The sequence below is a fragment of the Stegodyphus dumicola genome, chromosome 10, assembly GCF_044657685.1.
Source record: "Stegodyphus dumicola isolate Sdum_Otavi_A_Nest chromosome 10, ASM4465768v1".
In the NCBI taxonomy this organism is placed as follows: Eukaryota; Metazoa; Arthropoda; class Arachnida; order Araneae; family Eresidae; genus Stegodyphus; species Stegodyphus dumicola.
Genome location: NC_140777.1, coordinates 77,114,460 through 77,140,128, shown reverse-complemented (window position 1 = coordinate 77,140,128; position 25,669 = coordinate 77,114,460). Strand labels below are relative to the sequence as shown.

The window sequence follows — 25,669 nt, the reverse complement described above, 5'->3', positions numbered from 1 at the left end:
ATATATATATACCATTTTATAACATCACTAGAGTTGGCGGAATACAGTGGACTTGCAGCGTCTAGACACGCGCATTTGTTGAAGGTTTTGAGCTATCTCCACCGACAGCAGTAAACGATCGATGATCGCTATTATTATACTGTGGCTATACATTGTTAGTGCGTTTGTCGGTATCATACATGTCGAATAAACCGCGCGCCGCTGACTTCCCACAAGGGAGGAATGCGCGCGCGTACACACATGCAACCTGCAGCTAAACAATGATTCAATACACGCGCTGGCAAATACGCATTAACCAAACCGGTCTGTGGGGCTCTTATAAAAAAGCGCGCATAAATACTTGTAAAACCCGTTGAAAAATTTGTGAATTTTATGCTTTTTAAGCGAATTTTCATAACATTCCGTAACTTGCATTGACTAAAACGCTTGTGTAAACTAGCCTACACTGACTGCAATGTGAATTAGTGGAGTGTTGACGCTCTTCTAGTGTGGTCAATTGTCAGTGTCCCCCGTAACAAGATTTTAGTTTTTTTTTTATTTATTCAGTAATTAATAAATCAATTATTATCTGCAATATGTTATTTTTATATATTTATTTTATTTTAGGATCAAAATAATTTTTGGCCATGGATAAATGGCTGAACTTAAAGAAGAATGGTAATGACGCAGATGATAATGCTACAAACTCTTCTCAGGCAGGACAAAGTATTGGAAAACAGGCATCTAATGTGCGGAAAAGAAAATATGATGAGTCTTTTCTTCAATTTGGCTTTACATTTCAAAATTGTGAGGGTAATGAACAACCTCTTTGTTTGATCTGCAATGAATTATTGGCTTCGGAGAGTATGAAACCATCAAAATTAAAAAGACATCTTGAATCAAAGCATATTTCGTATGTCTATAAACCAAAAGAATATTTTGAAAGACTGTTGAAATCTTTAAATAAAGAAAAGAAAATCTTTGAAAAACTTATAAGTGTTAATGAAAAATATTTACTAGCGTCATATGAAGTTTCATACTGTATTGCTAAAAATAAAAAGCCGTTCAGCATTGGAGAAGATCTTGTGTTACCTGCTGCTATTAAAATGGTAGAAATACTACATGGAAGAAAATATGGCGATGATATTCGAAAAATTCCTTTGTCGAACGACACTGTCTCGAATAGAATTTCTGATATTAACAAGGATCAATTAATAGAACTTATTACAAGAATTAAAGAAAGCCCAAAATTTTCAATTCAGTTGGACGAAACAACTGATATTACTAAATTGGCTCAGTTGTTAGTATATGTCAGGTACGTTTATAAAGAAAGCGTGGAGGAAGAATTGTTATTTTGTCGTCCTATGGAAGACCATACTACAGGGAAAGACATATATTGTAAAGTTGACGAATTTTTAAAAGCAGAAGGTTTAGAATGGAAAAATTGCTGTGGAATATGCACAGATGGTGCAAGAGCGATGACGGGCAAAAATATTGGTTTTAAATCATTTTTTCAAGCTGCTCATTATGATCATATAACTTTTACTCACTGCCTTATTCACCGAGAGGCTCTTGCAGCAAAAACATTAGCACCAGAATTGAACGATGTGCTTCAGGATGCTGTTAAGATCATAAATTTTATTAAGAGGCACGCTCTTAACAGTCGCTTATTTTCAAATCTCTGTAAGGATACGGATTCCAACTACACAACTTTGTTATTACATGCAGAAGTAAGATGGTTGTCAAGAGGTCAAAGTTTAAGAAGATTATTGTTATTAAAGGACGAGATCGAAATATTTTTAACCGAACGGAAATGTGAACTTGCTGCTTTTTTTCAAAATGACTTATGCCTATCCAATCTGTGTTATTTGTCAGATATTTTTGAGAAGTTAAACGATCTCAACTTGTCTCTTCAAGGAAAATATTGCGATATATTTACTTCAAAAGATAAAATTGAAAGTTTTATTAAAAGATCAACATTTGGAAAAGTAGGATCGAAAAAAATTCGTTCGAAATGTTTTACAGTGTCGACAATTTTGTAATCGAGAAAATTCATTGTAAAACTTTTATTGCAAAAATTATTGTAGATCACTTAAAAGCGCTAGAAATACAGTTCCGGACATATTTTAAATTAAATATTGATTTCCAAAAATAGTTTGGATTCAAAAGCCGTTTTGGATTGGCTTAAGTGAGATTGATCACCTGCCACTTAAAGCTCAAGAGGAATTTGCTGAGCTTTCGAGTGACTCAAAACTACAATTTCAAAAAAGCCCTTGACTGAATTCTGGATCGGAACTAGAACTGAATTTCCCACAATCGCTGATATGGCGTTAAATCTACTTCTGCCATTCAACACCACATATTTATGTGAAGTTACTTTCTCAGCTTTAACACATATTAAATCCCAATATCGTTCAGCGTTAAAAAATGTTGAAGAGGTCTTACGTCCAGCAGTTTCAAACATTCCACCAAGATTTGATTTGTTATGCAATAAAAAACAGGCACATCCATCTCATTAAATTTTTTACTTATACTTTAATTTAATACTTACCACGCAACTACTTGAATATATTCGAGAGAATTAAGACGGTCAGAATCCACTTTTATTTTTGAAACATAATAAATACAATTTTATAATTTTTTGTGCAATTTTTAATTTTAGATTTTTGTATGTTTCAAAACGAATTCTAAACTTATATATTTTCATATGTATATGTATATTGTTACCTAATAAATAAATTATCAAAAAATATTAATTTATTTTTCTTTTATATTTGTATGGGGTCGTCAAGAAACTCGCAATCATAAATGGGGTCGTGAATGACAAAAGTTTAAGAAGCCCTGATATAGAGGAATAAATTCATGGACGCATTATAGCCGGAAACGTTATATTTACGTAAATAAAAACGAGAATATTTGATTTATTCCAATGCATTGAACAAGGAAGGTGATTTTACTCGTGTAATACGATTCTATTCCAGGAAGTATGACTTCAAAAATACATGCATTTTATTGAAGGATGAAAAATATTATTCGCTCATTTTACGCAAAACTGTAGGTATATTTTCTGAGGTATGCTGCGTGGAATGATGGTCTTCATTGTGGATTTCATTACCGCAGCAGTGTTGGGTTCAAAATATTAATGCCTGCATTTGTCGAGTGCTAAATATGGCCCATATTAATTCCATTCATGAACTCAAAATCGTGAAACCAATGATTCTTTATATACTTTCCGCATGCTGCTCTAAATATACTGTATTAACTCGCGTATTTTGCCCTCTTTTCACACTAATTGTGTAAGGATCTTAAGTTTTACTAACGTTTATTTTATTTTAAATCTTTACTATCACTTCTTATTTTCTACTTCCGGCCAGAATTATAAGCGTGAAGGAGTTTATGCAAAGTTGTCTGGCGAACGCCAAGTATTTAAGTGTGGCCTTTTTGCCAAGCAGGAGAGAGGAAGCCGTGAGTTCGAAGCAGGCCGCTTACCTTAGAAGTTACGCAGTTGCTACTTTGCCTTCCAGGCCAGAGGTTTTAATCCTCTTGATAAATTAAACGTATTGTAGTGTTCACAGTCTCTGTGCTACATACGCTTTCTGTTATTATAAGGCCAATCTTATTCTAAAGTTAAATTAGAGTTTAGTTTTATTTTGATATCTTTTAAGTTAGACCCCGAGTGGAGGGTCATTGTATTCCGAAGTACGGAAGTCATTGTATATAAAGAAAAAAATAAGGGGTTTTGTATACCCTTCGTCTGTATCCTGTCTACTTACTACAATTAGTGAACATAGCTTTAGTAAGCTCTCTGTTCTAGTCAGATCATTGTATGTTTCCGAAGAAGGTTAGAAGAAACATTGAACCTGATAGTGGCGCCCGACGAAGAATAACCATGGCCGAGTTTCAAGAAGAACCTGTGCTGCCTACAGAAACAGCTCAGAATCCAGAAATGCCAGCTGCCGCCCTGGAAGGATTTGGGTATATTGTCCAGACCATGCGCGCTTCGATGAAACCAGAAGCAACGTTTAATGGAAACTCACAGGTAACCAGTTTTTTGGAAAAATTGGATGACCACTTCATGCTCTACCCCGTGCACGAGTTTCAAAAAGTTACCTTAGCTACCAGCGCTTTGAGGGGCCAAGCGCTTAACTGGTTCAAATGTATCGGCAGAAGTCTCTTGGGTCAAGCAGGAAGTCCCACCTATACCTACGAAAATTTCAAGACTGCCCTACTAAAAGCCTTCCCTGTTGTAAGGGATCGTGCGAAATTAGAAACAGAACTTTTCAGTATATATCAACAAAGAATGGAAAACATCTCGAGTTTTATTTTAAGAAAAATTCACGTTTTCAAGCTCTTGTATGGAAACCGTCCGGATCCTGAAATAATTCAAGTGATTTTGCCGACGATACTACCCCAAGTGCAAGACTTTATTGAATTGAGAAATCCGACTACACTGGAAAAATTATTTGAGCTAGCAATCCAGTTTGAAAGTAGAAGAACGGCGGACGTCGAAAGAAGACGCCAATATCAACAGCGAAACCAATTTGGTACGCCAAGACTACAGCAAACTCAAGCACATGGCTACGGAGAAAAAGCGAATCAGTGGGCAAGGAAACCCGAGCATTCAAAAACAGCCGGCGAACGTCGACAGTTCAATAGCAACCCAGGAAAAAAGTCTCAAGGCCAGTGGAGAAAGAAGGAAAGCACCGAAAGAAAAAATAATTTAAACTAAAACGGATTTCTGCTGACGAGAGGGTGCGGAAATCCGAAGGCCACGAAAACCCCTCTTCCTACAAGTTAAATACAGTAATGGTGAAAAATTTAACTCTTCCGAAGATTGAAGTCTTGGTAAATAATATCCCGGCCACCGCACTCCTGGATACCGGCGCGCAGTGTTCCTGTGTGGCAGAAGTCTTTTTTAGAAAGTATTTTCGCAAATACCGCATATATAATGCGGATAATACAACAGTATTAGCGGCGCAAGGAGAACAATGTAAGTGCGTAGGTAAAGTACCTTTGTACATCCGTATCAAGGACGAACAAGTAAAGGTGATGTTTTTTATAGTAAAGAATTTGCAAGCACACTTAATACTAGGAATAGACTTTCTTTCAGACGCACAAGCTACACTGGATTTTAATGAAGCGTCTCTTAAGCTGACGATGAAACCAGTGCGTGTAGAAAAGGTTGAACCGCCAAGGTTAAATCTCGACCACCTGCCTAATGACGAGCAAGATAGAATCCGACAAGTGGTAAGTGAATTTGCTTCCTTATTTAGTGATATTCCAGGATTTACCCAGGTTACTAACCATAGTATTGACACCGGAGATGCATTGCCGGTTCGTCAAAAACCATACCGGTATGATAAGAATAAGGAAAAAATTATAGAATGGCATATTACCGATATGCTACGTAAAAAGATCGTAACGCCTATCTCAAGTAGTTATGCTAGTCCGGTGGTTTTATGTAAGAAAAATAATGATTATCTTTGGAGCATCTAAAAAGGTGGAGATTCGCTATTGATTACCGTAAATTAAATTCCATAACGAAATATCCGGTATATCCGTTACCGATTATAGAAGAAATTTTAAGGAACATAAAATCAACCAAATTTATGACAACTTTAGACTTAACGAATGGTTATTTTCAAATAGGGATCAGGCCTGAGGACGTGCCTAAGACTGCTTTTATAACCAAGTCTGGCACTTATGCATTTTTGCGAATGCCGTTTGGCCTTTCAGGCGCCCCAGCAACATTTCAGCGATGCATGGACATTGTGTTAAGACCTGTTCTCGGAAAGTCCACATTTATCTATTTAGACGATATCATTATTACTAGTGATAATCTAGACCAACATGTACAGGATTTAAGACAGGTGTTTTCTTTATTAAATGAGGCCGGTCTAAAAGTTAATGTCGAAAAATGCAAATTTGCAGCCCCTGAATTAAAATATTTAGGTTACAAAATATCGCAAAAAGGGATCGAGACAGATGAATCAAAAATAATCGCTGTACAAAAGTATCCGACTCCAAACACGGCAAAGAAGCTCTCTTCTTTTCTAGGACTTTGTTCATATTATAGGTCCTTTATAAAAGATTTTGCGGCTATCGCTGAGCCGTTGTTAAAATTAAAAAGGAAAAAGGCAAGATTCTCGTGGACGGCCGAAGCCAATAGTGCTTTCGAAAAATTAAAACAAGCATTAACGCAAGCCCCTGTGTTGAAATTTCCTGAAAAGGATGAAAATTTAGAAATTTCAGCGGATGCTTCGGATTATGCGGTAGGAGCGGTACTTTCGCAAAATCAGCAGCCCGTGGCATTTTTTAGCCGAACTTTAAATCAAACACAAAGAAACTATTCCGCGACCGAGAGAGAGGCACTTGCAGTTCTGTTAGCAGTGCAAAAGTTCCGAGTCTATTTTGGAAAGGCGCCAATAACAGTGTACTCTGATCATGCGGCGGTAACTAGATTGTACTCAGGGAAAAACTTATCCCCAAGGTTAATAAGATGGGCACTCAAGCTACAAAAATATAATCTGGTAATCAAGCATACCCCCGGAAAGGAAAATATCGTAGCAGATGCCCTATCCAGAATTAAATTAGACGAACAGGGTAATACCGTAAAAGTTGCAATGCTGACAGCGTGTACAATAAATTCCTGAGAAACTGTAATAACCGAACTGGGTAAGGATCCTGAGTTTGGAAGTATTTATGAGTATTTGAAGGATCCTGAAAATTTTAGCCACCAAGATATTGTGGCGATAAGAAATAGGGCGGCCCATTACGAACTAATAGATGGTCTATTATTTTATACAAAAACTACGAATTCCAACAACGAATTTCGACCTGTTATCCCAGCTAGTCTTAGATTAAATATCCTGCAAGAGCTCCATGACAGCCCTTTAGCTTCTCATGCTGGTATTCGAAAAACTACTCAACGCGTACGCGAGGCAGTCTACTTTCCTGAACTGCAAAAGTTAACAAGGGCGTATGTCCAGTCCTGCCCAACATGTCAAGCCGTTAATTATATTAATTTCCGCCCGGCCGGGTTTCTAAATAGTATTAAATCCGAATTTCCAAATGAAATAATCGGCATCGATTTATTGGGCCCTTTCCCAAAAAGTCAGTTAAACAAAAGTCGCTATCTCCTTGTTATACTTGATCATTTTAGTAAATGGACCGAAATTGTTCCATTAAAACGAGCCTCCGCGAAATTAGTTACCGATTCTATTTTAAATAAATATATTTTAAAATACGGGGCGCCCCTAAAAGTTATATCGGATAATGGTCCTCAATTTGTAAGTAATATATTTGAAGACATGTGCCAAAAACTGGGCATACGTCATTTAAAAATGGTCCCGTATCGGCCGCAATCAAATATAGCGGAACGGGTCAACAGAAATATAGTGAAAATTATCCGTAGTTATGTTAAAAATTTTCATAAAAGCTGGGATAACTATGTCAATGAATTTGCTTTCACCCTTAGGACCGCAAAACATGATACAACGGGCAAAACTCCTGCTGAGTTATTTCTAGGCAGAAAGGTTATAACACCGTTAGATAAACTATTTTATGTGCAACAAAGAGCCCCAGAATTTAAAATGGGTGATATAGAAAAACTAATAAAAGAAGCAAAAAAGAATACGGAAGTAGCACAAAGAAAACAAAAATTGTATTATGACTTGAAACGACGGGGAGTAACTTATAAAGTAGGGGATGAAGTACTAAAAATTAAGCATTCACTTTCTTCAGCACCAGAAGATAAAACTGCCAAATTTTTTCCACGCTTTGAAGGACCATATGTTATAGAAAAAATAACTCACGCTGTTGTAGTGTTAAAGGCAAGAAATGGTGAAACCTGTTCCGCAAACATTGACCAGATAAAACCATTCTATGACCGTAATAAAATGCAAATCTTTTCAGATCTTTTGCAGGATCCGGTACGGCAGACACCGCAGGTACAAGTTCCAGAGGTGGGAAAACGACAAGTACAAGGGCAAGCCAATGAGAGACAGAAGCAAGTGAAAAGAAAATTGCCCCGCGGAAAAATTGAAGGTACAAAGAAAAAGAAGCCGTTCCACCGTCCAAAAAAACAGAGTTCACGAACACCCCCAGAATGAAGAAGGGAGAAGGACGACGTATGTGGAAAAGACCGGGAGAAAGGACGGCAACTATAACCCGGCTGTGAAACGGAAGATTGACTCATCCGACAGAACTCTCCGCAGCAAAAGTAGTCGAACTGCGGAAGGGCCATCAGCGGCGGAGGAAAAAGTACAAGAAAAATTTGAACGGCCAACAACGAGGTCCAAGCAGGATCACGACAGAAGTTTCCCGGTTCCACCAAGACCAGCTGCCTTCAAACGGCCAAGACCACAAGCAGAGGACAGAAGGAAGATGTTCAAGGGTGGCCGTAGTGGTGAAAAACGGAAGCTTCCAGAGGAAAGCACTGAAGGGCGAGCCCGTACAAGAAGGAGGATCAACCAAGCTACGGTCTGCAGCACCTTTAAAGACTGGGCCCAGAAAAGGATGTCTGAATATTACAAAGATAAGTAAAATTTTATGTTACTTTACAAACTTAAGTTAATCTTTCATTCTTACTGCAAGTGGCAGATTTCAAGAAGTTTTACCTCATGCGAGGTCTGTCTTTATCGCCAAAAGGGCGAGAAATGAGTTGTGACCGATTTTCTTATTATGTTTTTCAATTACTCGCGCGTAAAACTAAAGTTGATGTATAATAGCGTTGTATAAAGACTTAAATATTGTAAAAAGTTATTTTATAAATTTTATTTAAAACATTCTAACAAGAAAGAAGTTTTAGTCTGAAAGACTTTTTGAAATGTAGTATTATTTCAATGTAGAAAGAATTGGCACTTGCTTTGAAAAGAATAGAAGTTAACAATGTACTACTAATGTATGTTTTCAAATGTGTAAAATTAACGGCATCTTGATATGTTCTTGTATACATGTGAACTGTTATTTTGAATGTTTAGAAATAACGTGATATGGTAAAAGTGAAAGTAATGTTAAAAAATTTGTTATTCGTGTGACTGTAAAGATTAAATCATGGTGAATATGTGTTAAAGGTTGAATGATGTAGTTAGGCTCTCTGACGCTACACTTTAGAGTTAGCCACTTTCAGAATAGTACCTCAGGGTCTAGAGTTGAAATTAGGGTGTGTTAAGAGGTCTCGTATGTTGAATTTTAACACGTTAGTGTTTTGATTGTAGGAGGAAGTGTTGAACACATAGACAGAAACACATTCGTGTTTGGTGTTTTTACAACACATGTCAGAGAGCACGGGGAGAGATAATTAAAATAGTCATGAATGAAATAAGAATGTTAAGAAAAGTATATTCTATATGTTATTTGCAATGTCATTCTGTAACATTTCATTAAACTAGTTTTCCTTCCAGATCTCTGGAAGGAACCAGAATTGAATAAAGCTCCTGTTTTGATGCAGTACAGATGAAAAAGAAAAAAGATTGTTGTATATTCCGGGAGCTGCTATTGTAACAAATTTCTTTCTTTTAAAATTTTCTAGTTCTAGCTAAGTTATGATTGTAAAAGTTTGGCCTCGCGTTAGTTTCTAGAGCTAAAAGTTTTCAACAAGGTCGTTTTAGACCTCAGTTTCAAACTAATTAACTCTGGCGGGAAGTATGTAAAGATCTTAAGTTTTACTAACGTTTATTTTATTTTAAATCTTTACTATCACTTCTTATTTTCTACTTCCGGCCAGAATTATAAGCGTGAAGGAGTTTATGCAAAGTTGTCTGGCGAACGCCAAGTATTTAAGTGTGGCCTTTTTGCCAAGCAGGAGAGAGGAAGCCGTGAGTTCGAAGCAGGCCGCTTACCTTAGAAGTTACGCAGTTGCTACTTTGCCTTCCAGGCCAGAGGTTTTAATCCTCTTGATAAATTAAACGTATTGTAGTGTTCACAGTCTCTGTGCTACATACGCTTTCTGTTATTATAAGGCCAATCTTATTCTAAAGTTAAATTAGAGTTTAGTTTTATTTTGATATCTTTTAAGTTAGACCCCGAGTGGAGGGTCATTGTATTCCGAAGTACGGAAGTCATTGTATATAAAGAAAAAAATAAAGGGTTTTGTATACCCTTCGTCTGTATCCTGTCTACTTACTACAATTAGTGAACATAGCTTTAGTAAGCTCTCTGTTCTAGTCAGGTCATTGTATGTTTCCGAAGAAGGTTAGAAGAAACATTGAACCTGATAATTGTACCTTTCGAGAATGAGATGGGATAAATTCACGCTGTAGACTATTTATAAAGACACCACTTAATGATAAACATAGGACATTAGAAAGTACACACAAAGACACACCTATGTTATCATATTACGTATTTAAAAGGGCTTATCAGTTTTATGGTATTATTTTTACTGTACATGGTTATACTTTATCCGGGAATGCTTTAAGATATTTCTCGCGTCTTCATAGCATGCCGTCGTGGTGTAGTGGTTCAAGTGCCGGGGAACCACTACACCACGACGGCATTGCTCATTTTTCGTCTCTCCTGCTTTCAATAACCTGTAATTTCTCTACACGGGCGCCCGAAATAAAAGGTGGTAAATGATGATTCTTGGACTTGGACACCAGAACTTGGATTCTTGGACACCAGGACTTGGCGATTGAGTCCCCGAATCCCGAGTCGCCGTTTAAAAGGGGGGACTATATAAGGTATTTCCCCCGCCTTCTTAGTGACTTCGTGGTGTAGTGGACAGCACGCTCGACGCGTATTCGAGAGGTCCGTGGTTCGAGTTCTGGCCGAGGGCATTGCTCATTTTCATTTCTCCTGATTTCAAATATACCTAACGTCTTTGCAATACTACTTATGTTTCAGAATCCTATAACCTTAATAGACGTGAAACGATTTAGCGGTATATCTGAGATCAACGATAGTTTATTAACCTTCAGCACGCGCGCTTTGCGATTTTACATGAGCACGCGCGCGTCGTATTTTTGACGACATCCGTTATTTTACCGTTTTGGGCACGAAAAACGACAGAAATAAGAGGATATTAATAATAAATTTGTTAAGAAATAAAATATTAATCTTATTATTGCAAAATACAAATGATATCACGTTCAAATATAAGTATTTTTTTTAAGTTCTTATGTTAGTGTGATGGAAATGCAATTACGTATTTCATTATAGAACATTTTTAATTTATTATTCAATAATTATATTTTAAAATCGAAGCTAATTTTAATATCCATCAAAGTCAAATATAGGCAATAAAAAAGGAAAACACCTTTGTAGTGTGTTCCTTTTTTTTTTTTTTTTTTTTTACTTTTTAGAAAAAAAAGTAAGTTTAGCATTACTTACTTCTGCAAGGAAATTTACTTCTTACTGGTTACAAAAACGCACTTTAATCTATACTTTAATGTTTTTATTTATTTTAAAAAAAATAGAAATAAAAGAAAATAAGGAATGGAAATCTCTGTTGTTCTCCCATCCAAATGTTTCCTTGTCTTCCTTTTCTTCATCAGATAATTCTTGAATAATCCGAGCAAAATCAGCTGGTTTCACATATATTTTTGCTATGAAAACCGACATAAAATTTACAGAGCTAAATGTATTCAAATTAAAATAATACACGACAATTAAAAACACAAAATTACAAAATATTTGAGAAAAAATATATTTTCCGAATTTTAAAACACGACCACGCGCGTGTCGTATCTTTTATGAAAAAGCTGCCACGTAGCACAAACGCCCAGTTAAAAAAAGTCAAATGACTTCGTGTTGGCACATTCCACGATGTGGGGAAGGGTAGAAAGGAAGAATCGAAATGACCTTCAGACGTCTCAGCTTCGATATGCGAAAAATGTGCATTAGAAAATGAATTTGTCGTAAATTTTGCGCATAAGCGCGTGCTGGAAGGTTAAGATTAGAATGAACTTTTTATTTAAACAGAAGTAGGAACATAAGTGCCCACTCTTGTGCTACAATAATTATAATTCGCGGTGATGCAAATAAATAGAAAAATTACAGGTACGGGTAGGTAATAGAACCAGCGATGTACCGTGGGTCAACTGGTACATATACTAACATATACTATAACTGGTTGCTATACTAACTATTAAAAAAGAAAAAGAACGAAACTAAAAAATATAGAAGCCTTGTAAAACTTTACGAAGAAAGTTTGAGGAAATCGGCAGCTGAAGCTTTCCAAATGGTCTCGAGTTTACCTGTTATGGTACATCATGCAATCCCTTCGTACACCCCGTATCCAATATTTATTAAATGTAATCATTTAGGACATAAAGCGATTACAATATAGTCTCAAAACAACTTTAAATTCTCAAATTAAACTGAAAATCTCTTTTGGTGTAACAAAAGTAACAAATAAACATAATTATTATACATATGAGACAACTATAGTAAGTACTGGGAACACAATATTATAATGAACTGTAATAATAATATTAAGCAGGTAGGTAGGTATCCAGGGGTTATTTCTGCTATAAACGATTATTACAGTTTATAATGTTCACAAGTGGAGTGAATCATTTTGTAATATTCACAGTATGTAAAGGTTCACTAATTTTTTTCAGCATGAGAACTTACATTTATTTGACAAAAATATAAATGAAAATAAATAGAATATAGAATTGAAATTGAAATTTGAGCAGTAGACAGAAACGACACATTTACTGACTCAACTGAAAGTTGTGTCAGTAACTATACCGTCGCGGCAATATTAATGTGTCTGCGGCGACAGACCACAAAGCGGAATAATTACAACCCTCACAGCTAGCAGGAGCTAACCATGCAGCGCGCAAATGCCAGAAACACTCTTCCTCTCCAATCCAAAAACCCCGAGCTTAAATATTCGCAATTACTTTGCATTCTGGTGAGGACTACGAAAAGGACAATTTATAATAAAGACTACCATTTTGACGGCTATCGAATGCAATTTAACAATGTTTTTGCGTGATATCTCTACATAAGAACTGAATAAAAGACTCGTTTCCTCCAAAAAATTATAAAACTGTTTTAAAATTAATTCTGAAGAGATTTTTTTTGGCGTCTGTACGAACGTATGTACGTACGTATCTCGCATAACTCAAAAACGAGTAGCCTCAGAACGTTGAAATTTTGTATATAGGACTAGCACAACATGTAGATATGCACCTCGTATTTTGGTTTCAATCGGCCGCGCCAAACCTATATAAATATATTCATAAATATGTCCACTCTGTTACCGGGCTCAGTGATCTCAGTTTCTTTACTCTTATATGTTTGTAAATTGTACATTTTTTGCTTTAAAAATGATTGAATTATGTTGTTTTTATCTTCCGGTTAAGGATTTTATGCCTTTAGTAAATCTGTGGGCAATATTTTTAGAATTATCAGCAATTTTAAAGTTGTTTAATTGCCGCTAAGCCTGTCTTAATGGCGGCCATTGATGTTTACATTTGAAACAGGAGACTAGTGGATTTGTTGCCAATCTAGAGAAACTTAGCTTCGCAACAATAAAGATAACGCATTCATTTATTATTGCCAATTAAATCATGCTTAATTCGTTCTGGAATTTTTTCGAGGAAATAAGCGCTTGAGATTTACTTCGTAATTTTTAATATAGATATTTTGAGTTTTTATGTATTTTTGCCTTCTCGCGAAGTGAGAACTGAATTAATTGAATGAGAAATACTCAATTGTATGTGAAAAACTGTTTTTTTTTTTTTTTTGTTTTATTTGCTTAATTTCTTTTATGCATAGTTCTAGCTTTATTATAGTATTTGAATAGAACATGTAGCAGCGATTAGATAATTCTTTAAATGATATAAATTTTGTGCATTCTGAGTTATAATGTGAACGAAATATAATATTGCTAAGTAAACCTAGCGCCAGAGTATCGCTATGGTAAACAAAGTGAATTTTAAAGAATGCATTTATTCTATTGTGGTTTATGCGCTTTCGGCGAAGTAGGTTTATTCAATCTAATAAGTTTAAATAAAATGCAATAAAAATGCGTATAACTTAATATTCCGTACAAGGAAGTCATGTGGTGTACACATCAGATTTTTTATTTATTTATCCCAGTTTTTTATACTCTAATCTCTCTGAATTAAAACACGTCCTGCGGGTTGAAAACATAATTACTGCAAAACACAAGATAAATCCTGGTACAAGTATGCGGCAGCTAATAGCTGATCTTCTGTTGTGTTTGTAATTTATATATTAGTTGTTTATTGGATAGTTATTTATTAGATTATTTGTTCTTTTTTATTCATTATTGGGCTAATGATGAATTGTAGAAATGACCAAGATTCAGGTGGTCAGTAGTATATCTTTTCTGTAAAGAAGCTTTATGATAACCCTAAATTAGCTAAATGTCCTGTAAGAATGGAGGAATTAAGTATTTATACAGCTTATAATGTGTATTCTCCCTCTTTACAGCATGCCTTTGTAGCATAATGGTGGCACACTTGTAGCGCATCCTAGAGGTCCAGGTTTGAATCTCGGGCATCTCAAATTTTTCACGTCTGTTGCTTCAAAATAACCAAATGCCTCTGGAAGTGTCGCGCGAACTAAATGGTGGTGGACGACATTTCGTCTCAACCAGAATATAGCGACGTGGTCCCTTAATCTCCAGTTGCCCTTTAAAAAATGAGGAGGATATAAGGTATTTTATCCATCCTTTCAGCATGCCTTTGTGGTGTAACGGTAGCACACTCGGCGCGTATTCGATAGTTCCAGGTACGAGTAAAGGTAAAGGCGTTGCAAATTTTTCACTTCTGTTACTTCGAAATAACCTAATGACTCTACTCACCGTTAGTGGGACACCATTTACCACATAATTTTAACTCTTTAATATCTCAACGGGATTTTCCAGTAACAATATCAGGCAGCAAAATCCAAATCCTATAATATTAAAAATGATTTTAGAAGTACTCTTGAGCGATATACTTCTTAGAATATTTTTATTAAAACTTTTGTTTGAGTAGTAATAGATCGAAGCTGCATACTGTTTAATCAACGTTGTAGTAGAATGTATTAACTGGCATATTGAAAATCTTAAATGTTATAGAATGGAAAATTAAGATGAGTTAATTATAAAATTTCTAATGCTGTAATATCAATAAATATTCTGAGGATGCAATTCTCTAATGAAATAAAAGTCAGATTTTTATTTGAATAAAGCAAAGTAATAAGCAAAAACTGGCATTCAAATTTGGGAAAATTCGGCCATTTTTTCCATCACCTCGGTCGTACTCATTTAGTAACTCGAGTAAAGAATAATGATTTTCGTTAAAATATTCTAAATATGTTCAACAAAATACAAATATAAGCAAATTATATCTATTCAGCTGCTTAATGGAACCGAATGTCATTAGTAATTCTAGTTAATTTTAGCACCTGAAAGTACTTCGCCGTAAAAGGTACACGAAAATGCATCTCGGGCAATAATTAAATAGTCATTACTCTATCATTAAATTTCCGTTAAGTAGATAACAGTAAGCCAATAGATGTGATTACTTCATATATTTAATTACTATTTGCTTAGAAATGCCTGCATTTGCGTCATAGAAATTAAATAGCTTCTTATACGATGAGAGCTTGTAATCAAACTTTTCTGAGATCTAAACATATTTAAACTAAAGTGAATATTAGAATATGATGTAAGCTAAGCCTAGATTTAAGTATCATTTATAATTTACTTTCTTATTAATTATAATTGCTGCTCCATAAAATGAGGAACGCAATAAATTGTTAACTGTTATTATGTATAAGGAAATAAGTCATTCAAAAAGACGCTTATTTTAGCTTCAGATTATATTCTAGATTTTAATATATTTGTGTCGTAAAATTACGGAGTAAAATGCAAGGAATTCTATTTTGCTCTGAAATTAACTGAAGTTTTAATGCAAGGAATTATTTGAAACTTTTAATAGTTTCAGAGGTTTTCCCCTTAAAAACAGGACAGGTGTATGTAACATTATTTCTAATTCAAATTAACTGGGAGCATGCGCACAAAATGCAGCAATAAATGTTAGCAGCACATTGAACAAAATGCTGTCTTGTGTTCCAAACACAAATACAGGGGTTGGACAAAAATATGGAAACACCTTTAAAAAAACATGTTTCTTTGCTTAATATGGTGTAGGAAACCCGTTGGCATCCCAAATAGCTTGCACTCTTCTCGGAATGAATAAATAGAGTTCCTGTATGTTTGCCAAGAGAATATTATACCATTCTTCCTGCAAAACGGTGGCAAGTTCAGATAACGATGTTGGCGGTGGATAACGAGAACGCACTTTCCGTTCCAATGTAGACCACAAAGGTTCGATAATATTCAGGTCTGGTGACTGTGGTGACCAGGGGAGATGGGACAACTCATCCTCGTGCTCAGAAAACCAGTCCTGGACAATGTGAGCTGTGTGAACAGGGGCTTTGTCGTCTTGGAAGACACCATCACCATCGGGGAACAAAGTTTGTATCACGGGATGAACTTGATCGGCCAAAATGTTTACATAAGTCTTGGCAGTCATGTGCCCTGACACAGTTATAATGGGGCTAGCAGAGAACCACGATATGGCTGCCCAAACCATAACAGAACCCCCGCCATGTTTCACTCTTGGCAACAAGCAGTCTGTATTATAGGCTTGAGATGGCGTTCTCCAGACGTAAACTCGGCCAGAAGTGGGAAACAATGTGAAAGAAAACTCGTCAGACCATATTACTCGCTTCCACTGCTCTATAGTCCAGGCCTTTATGACTTAAACTCTACCTTTTGCTGTTACGGGCATTAGCATCACTGATGAGTGGCTTCTGAATTGCAGCACGGCCAGCAATTCCTTGTTTATGAAGCTCCCTTCTAATTGTTTTGGTACTCACAGGATTCGGTACCATAACATTCATTTCAGCAGTAACTTTTGCAGCTGTGGTCTAGTTATTTTTCGTCACAATTGCCCTTAATGATCGTCTGTCACGATCACTCAGGACACACTTTCGTCCGCGCTGTAATTTAGCAGATGATGTTTTTCCGCTTTTCAAATATGCGGAATAAATCTTCGATACAGTACCTCTTGAAACACTTCGGCCACCTTGCTTACGGAAGCACATGCCATATGTGCTCCAACAATTTGCCCACGTTCGAAGTTTGTTAACTCTGACATAATGCAATGACAACCTCACATAACAGTACTTCGACAACAACTGAACTCTTTAGCACATTTACGAAGTTGTATAGGTGGCGTCAGTAGTCCAAAAACGCCAGCGCCACCTACATATTTCATTAAAATCAATCTTTCTTTTCAAACATGCATTTCACAAGGTGTTTGCATATTTTTGTCCATCCAATGTAGATGTTTCACATGAACGTCATTGAGAGTAGGAGGAAGCTTTTTTAAAACTGAAGTGCTTTTCTCTAATAGAAGATTGGAGCGACAAAATTGGCCATCATTATTTAGCTTTAATATACATTACTGCTACTTTTACTAATGTAAAAGTAAAGTCAAATACTTCCTACAGTTTTGTCTACAGTTCTTTCTACAGTTACAAATAGTCTTTTTTTCCGCATTTGTTCTTTTATTTCTACTGTGTGAAACCACATAAAACAACATTTTCTAAGAAGCTAAATACTCTGTTTCATTTTGTAAAAAACAGTAATTCTGTACCATGTTTATTTGAATGAGAATTCCATATTTAAACAATCTACAAAAAACGTAATATCTAACCTGGAGTTTCATACATTTTCCTTCTAGACTGAGTATTGCTTAATTGAAAAACAGAATGAATTACAAAATCCTTAAGTATGGAAGGTGTGTTTAAAGTGTTATTTTACAGCGTTTTCAACATCAGTATTTATTCTGTTGTTAATTTAAAATTGCTTTATTTTACAGCATTATTTATGACACGTGCAAACAAAATTTTTATTTTTTAACGTAAATTTGTACTTCTTTCTCTTCGTAAATATTTAATCTTTGTTGTTGTAATGTTTTCGTACAAAAACTCTTATGGCTTCAGCTGCTGTGCTAATTACATAACGTAAAATTAAAAACAAAGTTCTTGGAAACCTAACTTTTATTTTTAATTAAACGGAAGAACTAGTATTTATTAATTACTGGTGATTAACGTCAGTACAGCAATCAAGTCTAATAGGGTAAAAATAGCGTTCCCTTTTTTCCCCATAATTAAAATTATGGATTTAAAATGATCACTTATTAGTTAAATTACTTCGCTTGGATTGCTGGTTTGAGATTCTGAGAATTAATTTTGTCTTTAGATGTACTTGATTATTTTATGCAATTAAGTGTAGGATTTGATTTTTCAGTCTGTCGATTCAATTATTTTCAAAGAAGATTCATTTTTCGCACTTCATTCATCACTGATATCACAAAATATAGCGTTGGCTCAGATAATATACTGAAACGAAAGGTGCATAGATTTTTAATTTATGAATCCAACAGATATTCAGCTGTACATACGATATACCAAATGAATTTTAAAATCTGACCCTTTCTCCAAAGTCTGACCTCTTTTGTTTTGTCTTATTTTAGATGTTTGAGAAATTGAAACCTTTAAAATATTTTAATAGATTTCTTCTGATAAACGTTTTAATAGTGGATTATATTTTTTGACGTTTAAACATTTATTAGCTAAGTCCAAATTTGTAGGCTGAGGTTCCATTATAAATCTTAATTTGTATAGCTATAATATTTCAGTCAATACTTAACTTCCAATGCTTAATGCTTAGTTTAATCAGTATCTCAAACCTTCTGTTATTCACAAATAGTAATTTCGCAGTTTCTTTTAATTTCAAAAGTTTTACAATTTTCTTTCCTCAAGTTATTGTTGCCTTCGTACGGGTTTGTAATAGACTGAATGCACAAGTCCGATAAAACGTTAATAAAATTTATTCTTATTACAAGTAATAAAACAAAATGCTGGATTGAGATATTAGAGATATTCATACATTATCACACTATCGCGCAATATAATGAGTATCCATCATTTAAACTCCTAAAAATGTTAGAATACAATGCAATCCACAGCGCAGAATGAGCTAATCCAATCAACAAAATTACAGCAGCTAAGTAAACAACAACTAAATAACTGAACTGAGATCTCCAACTCCAACTACAGTTGATATACCGCGATTGTCGTGCACGTGTTCCGCCGTGTCTTGTAGTGGTGTTCCAATCTGCGCCTGGAGGGAGACTGATACCTAAGCTGAGTTCAAGACGAACTGTCGAAAGTGTAGAAGGGAACGTGACCATGGTCACGTTAGCAGGTAGTGACATCGGATTGGCTGAGTCCTTACTTATTAAAATTAGTGAAAGACACAAAATTTCATGAATAACTAAATTAAATAATTAATCTTGAATAGAGGTCATCTTCACCTGTCATGTCATGCATGTCCAGAGCTGCTTGACTTGGTAAGTTTAAAATAAACGCAAAAATTAAGTAGGAACATCCTGATTGTCTGTAATGAACAATGTAGCATAAAGTCACAGATCACGGATCTTCATTTAAAATTTCATAATATAATAATTTGAAATGCATCATGTGGCTGCAATCCAGTGCATTTTGGAAGAATTTCTTGTTGGTCTTGTGCAAATACTTAGACAACTCTGCGTGACAGATCATCTTCCGCCCTTGCTATGTTAACTTTCGGAATTGAATACCGTCGCGCACAAAAACAATCTACCATGTTACGATTCCAGAGAGCAAGGGCAGACAGGCAGTACCAGTGCACCGTCTCTGCCGAGCCTTACTTGGTCCCGCGAGCCATCAGACCTTCTGTGAGGTTTGTTATTATACCCTCGTGGTTGAGACTGCCTAAGTACAGATCCTAGCCAGCACTTCCCAGAATTTCTCCTGAGTCAGCCCTCGAGAGGAAGATACTTAGACAGCGGTTCGATATTTAGATCTTCATGGTGTCATTTATTTCTGACGAACACTTTAGCATTTGTCATAATTCTGAGGAATTTGTTTTTCACAGTTTATAGTTATGTCATTTTTTGAAGCCTTTGCCCAAGCAGGATAAGCATATAATATGATAGGTCTAAAGTGGACAGGTAAATCAGACATTTTTTGGCAAGATCTAAGTTTGACTATTTACCAATGAGCGGGTAGAGACATTGCATAACTTTAATAGCTTTACTTGTGATATGCTGGATATGATCGGTCCAAGTCAATTTGTTAGTTAAAATGTCACCCAGATAGCATGCTTCCCTAAGGGGACAGGTTTGTCGAAAAGAGTAAGATTTTTCTTAATAGGGATATTTTTCGTTATCCTTCTAATAATAAGGAGTTGGGAAGCATTAATGAGAACCTTCTAGTTGGCACACCAGGTTTTAATAGCAGGAATATGTTCTTGCAGTTTTCGGATGACAAAATTAATGTTAGCAGATTTCACAGCCAACGCCGTGTCATCAGCATAACAAGAGCTGAGATGTTCTCTCTCTGGGCTTTTATAGCTTTCTAAATGGCCGCGCGAGACAGTTCTAGCAATTGCTGGACAGCCAAAAAAAAGTATAATTACGGTTACAGCTAGCATAGTAGTCAATTGCATTTATTCAAACTAAATATCAATTACAGAGATGAAATTTTATTCAATGTTAAATGCACGTGCTCTTGTATTTTTACTTTTCTGGCGTAGTTTTCTCTTAAAATTTCTCTCGCGCTGCATTACACGAGGAAATAAAATAATTTTAATTGTAATTCTACTAAAAATATCTAACTAAATACAAAATTCAACCAATATCATCAAATTTCTAACTATAATTTCTCCTAATAGCAGCTCATGTAATTTTAATTTCTCCTAATAATAGATCATGTAATTTTAATTTCTCCTAATAACAGGTCATGTAATTTTAATTTCTCCTAATAACAGGTCATGTAATTTTAATTTCTCCTAATAACAGCTCATGTAATTTTAATTTCTCCAAATAACAGCTGATGTAACTTTAATTTCTCCTAATAACAGACTTCACGCACCTTGATTACAGTAGTAACTAAGAATTTTCTGATGCTGACCTTATGGAGACATTAGGTTTTTTTTAAAGCAAGAGTGATGAAAAATGAGCAACGTTTTCGCCGCGAATCGAACCACGGACCTCTCGAATACGCTCCCAGCGTGCTGATCACTACACTACGAAGGCATGCTAAGAAGGCGGGAGAAATACTTTATATACTTCCCCTTTGAAAGGGCGACTGGAGTTTTTAGGCGACCCAATCGCCAAATTATAGGTCTGGAGAATCATCATCCACAACCCATTTATTTCGACTGCCAGTGTAGAGACTTTCGAACGTGAAAATACAGTGTAAAACCACTCTGACATTAATTCCTTGTTAATAACTAAGAATTTGTTTAGAAAGGAAAGAAAAATAAATAATGTATTTGAAAAAAATATGTATTTCTTCCATGGACGCATTTTGTGAGATATTTTATAATGATAATGTTATTCTGAATTACCTATTTACTAATGGCAAGGTTATTTAAGTGATTATAATCTCCCAAAGAGAAATTTTAATATAGATAAAATATTAATAAATATTTAAATCGCACAGAAGTTCATTTCAAATTTATATTTCAAGTTAAATATACCAAAGTTTTATTACCAAGAAAGCTTATTATGGGAGGGCAAATCCTGGGTGGGATGCATCAAGAGATTTTGACTTTTATTAGATTTTTTTTTCATGGAGGAAAACGATTGCTGTTAAATTGATGGAGAAGAAATTCATACTTAAGCCTCAGGCCTAACAGTACCATCCAGTCATGCAATAGTGGTGGCATCACTAAAAGTTTCAACGGGAAGTAGTTGATATTTTTCAAAATTTAATAAGAGATGTAAATATTTACAATCTTCTATGCAAGTTTTTCCGATCTTATTTGGATGATTACTGTCAAGGGCAACACAGATTTGCGAATATATCTTGAAAAGGTATTTCAGATGAAGAATTCTGATTTCTTACGATGGTAATGGAAAGGTATTAAAATAAAATGTCTATCAAGCTCTTTAAAAATCCATTACTCTTTTATATTTGCTTTAAATTAAAACAACAATTAATTACTCTTTTATATTTGCTTTTCTTATAATTTCCTCATTTCTAACGTTATTTAAATTTTTATAGGGTACGTTTGCGCAAGTCGTACCTATATTTCGTACCTTTTAAAGTCGTATCTTTTAAATATTTGCGTAATATTGTATAGTCATTAGGTTTCTTTGAAGCAGGAGACATGTGAAATGAACTATGCCTTCTCCGGGATTCGAACCTGGATGTCTCGAATGCGTTTTCTGTGCGCCATCGTTACACCACGAAGGTATGCAGAAAGGAGAGAGAAAATACCTCATATACTCCCCCTTTTAGAGCTCGACTGGAGATTAAGGAACCCAGTCGCCAAATCCTGGTGGTGAAAAATCATCATCCACCACCTTTTAGTTCGGGCTCAACTGTAGGGTCGTTAGGTTATTTTCAAGTTGAAGCCATGAAAAATCAGGTATGTACTCGCTGGGACACGAGCCTAGATCTCTCAAATACACGCCTAGTGTGCTGCTGTTATACCACAAAGGCATGCAGAAACAAGGGAAAAACCTCATAATATCACTCTAACTGTCTCTCTTCCTGGAAACGAGTTACCCCTTAGACAACTACATTATTGTATTTAGTATTTGTCTCCCTGTAACATTTGTGAGGAACACCGCGAACAGAATATGATTCAGTGCCTAAAATAGATCCTTATGTGCTGGAGTTGGCAAAAATATTTCCTTATAATCATTGCTGTAATTAACTGTAGAAATATATTAATTGAGAAAAAGAAAGTTGTGTTATAACTGTCCACTTTTAAACGTAATATGATTTCAGTTATATGTGATACGATTTTGAATACTGATTATCTAAGCTCTATTAGGTTCGGGGCCCACCAGCGGCCGAGCGGTAAAGTCGCTGAACACTGGTAGTTCGGTCCGAGGTTCGAATCCCGCGAACGGGCTGGCTGCATGGGCGTTTTGGTGGTTTTCCCCATGTGTAACGTGTATACGAGCCAGTTTCCCTTAGAAAGTCCTCCACGAAGGCATCCCTCCTCTTAGGCAGATAGCCCTCGAGGCTTTTCCATACTCACACACACACACACTCTATTAGGTTCGTGGTCATAAATTGTATTAATTTAACAAAGAACGTAGAGTGTATCGATTTTATTGTAAAACATATCAACAACTACAACACAAGAGATTGTTACCATATATAATTTATATATTTTTTTGAAGAACTTATACCTATTTTTTTCTCAGGAGTATGACTTAGGCAACCTTACCCTATATTTAGATTTATATTTTTATATATGTTTAGATATGTGTTTTCTAATGTAAAGCTTAATGAAATATATAATTACATAATTGTGCTTCATTAACAGATATTTCATAAAACACTCTAAAATATGCAAATGAAAGCATAATATCACTAATTATGACTACTTTCGTCTTTAATTTTATGAATTTTCCTTGTTGAACTCTCCTCTTTATTTTCAAATTCCAAAAAAGACAAAATTTCTTTTGTCTATTATTATCATAATTTCTTGCATTTATTGCAGATTTAAAATCGGTTAAAGAATTAGAACTTCGATCTTCTTGTTGTTCTAATCTTCTGTTGTATTCGTCAGTGAGGTCCGTTTCTACAAGATCTGTAGTTATAAGATTTTCCTCTCTGGCTGCAATGGCAGTTGTAAGATTATTGTATGATTCGGGAATTGAAACTAACAAAAGTGCGGCTGCATGCAGATCAGGAATGTTCTCACCGACAGCTTTCAGTCTTTTGACTAAGTCCATCATATGAGTGATGTGTGCGATCCTATACCGTGTTCTGCCATTTTTATTGAATATAATTTTCTCACAAGATATAATTTGCTGCTCAAATTGGAGAGCTCGTGACCTGCCTTTAATTTCTGCTATGTACTGGCCGTAATCGTTTCATCTCTAACATGAATTATCTGAGAATCGTCAATGCATAGATTTATTAGAGCTCGTGCTTGTTTATCCCTCTTTAAAAATTTAGCATCAGGTTTAGAAGGTGGGGAAGAATAAAGAAAATCTTCTAACCCATCGCGCTCTGAAAGCATTTGAATCTTGAATTCCCAAGCAGCGGAATTTTCGGAATTCAGTTTCGTTATTTGCATACAATCTTTAAGGCTTGACTGCGCTATTATTAATTCGTAGTTGGTAGTTTTAGAAAGTTAATATATTGTATGCACAGTTTAATTTTAGTTTCGGGATTTACAACAATCAGTCTCAATAAACGATGAAGAATAAATCTGATCATAGCATATAATAATTCGGCATGATTGACCTGGTTAACGCGCACGCGCCTTGCATTTCTAGGGTTACTAGTAGTCAGTTAGGATAAAAAACATTTTATATTTTTTCTTCTCAAATGCCTGATTACTTTACAACACTAGGTACCACTGGTTTTCCTTAGTGTGAGAAACATACACACATTAGCAGAGTCTTCATTATTTAATTTTTTAAATATAATTAAGTGCGATAGTGTTTGATGACAAAAATTTGAAAAATGATTCAACGCTTTTAGTGATTCGATGGAAAATATGTTTCAAGACTGATAGCCTTTCTAGCTAACGCCTGTTTGGGCTATAAAAGGAAATAGTACAATACTCACGAATCTATAGGATATTACTCTGGGAATGAAAGTTGTCCCACGAGAAGTTCAGAACAAACATTTTGTCATGTATATTTTAGTTCCTATCTAGTGATTTGTGTTACCTAGTTTATATATCTTGTTATACACTGTACAATTTTGTGTTAATTTCCTGTTTACCACATTTAGCAAATTTCCAATTTATGATGCTTGAGTCAATATTTTGAGCTAATTTTTCGGTATCTAAGTAAATCGAAGTGAATGAAAATGAAACTGTATTCTTTAAATGAAAAAAAAAAATAAAAAAAAAAAAATAAAAAAAATAAAAAAATCTGAAATGTTTCAGATTTTAAATTACGTCCAAAGGGACGTTTTTTAACATTTTGTGTGTTACCTTTCTTTATTAAATATCATGTTCCTCGCACTTAAACCATAAGATCCAGTGCAACAGCAATATCGCAAAATAGTTTTAAAACGAGCATAGCTTTAGAATTTCCGATACAGAGACTCACGCGCTGGAGATAAAAATGATTTTCTGCACAACGTTGCCATTGCTCGCTTTGAAATCCTTGAGTTTGTTAATCAAAAATTCGTCAAAGTTATAAAATTTGAAATCGATCATAAAACAAATTTCAAATTTCAAATTTGGTCTTCCACACGCTCATATTCGTTGGAGGATTACGTTATTCAAAATTCGATGACTCTATGTACCGTTGTTTTATCACAATACGAGAAATATACATACATTTATGCAGAGTTTTCATTATTTAATTTCTTCAAATATAATGCAGGACTCTAACATTTTGTGGCAACAGTTTGAAAAGTGAACCGACATTTATGAGTCCGACGCAAAATGCCAAAACGAAACTAATAGTCCTTCGGGATTCAAATCCCTTTGGACTAAAAAAAAAAAAAAAAAAAAACAGGAAATTACGAAATATGCTTAGCTACCTTTATTTTAATGTTATATCTTAATGCCTTCGAGAAGGTGAAACTTTGACAACTATGAAAAACTTTGACAACAAAGGAAAGAAGTGCACCAACAAAAATATAAGAATTTTTTGTATTTTATACAGGCCAT

At 35.1% G+C, this 25,669-nt stretch overlaps 1 protein-coding gene across 1 annotated transcript; it reads left to right on the top strand.

Moving 5' to 3' along the window:
• Positions 1 to 626: 626 nt before the first annotated feature.
• LOC118195721 (protein FAM200A-like) lies at positions 627 to 23,772 on the top strand. The gene is made up of 3 exons (XM_085825132.1): positions 627 to 843; positions 1,000 to 1,662; positions 23,531 to 23,772. The coding sequence occupies exons 1-3, from the start codon at positions 627 to 629 to the stop codon at positions 23,770 to 23,772; spliced, it is 1,122 nt and encodes a 373-aa protein (XP_085681258.1).
• Positions 23,773 to 25,669: the final 1,897 nt, after the last annotated feature.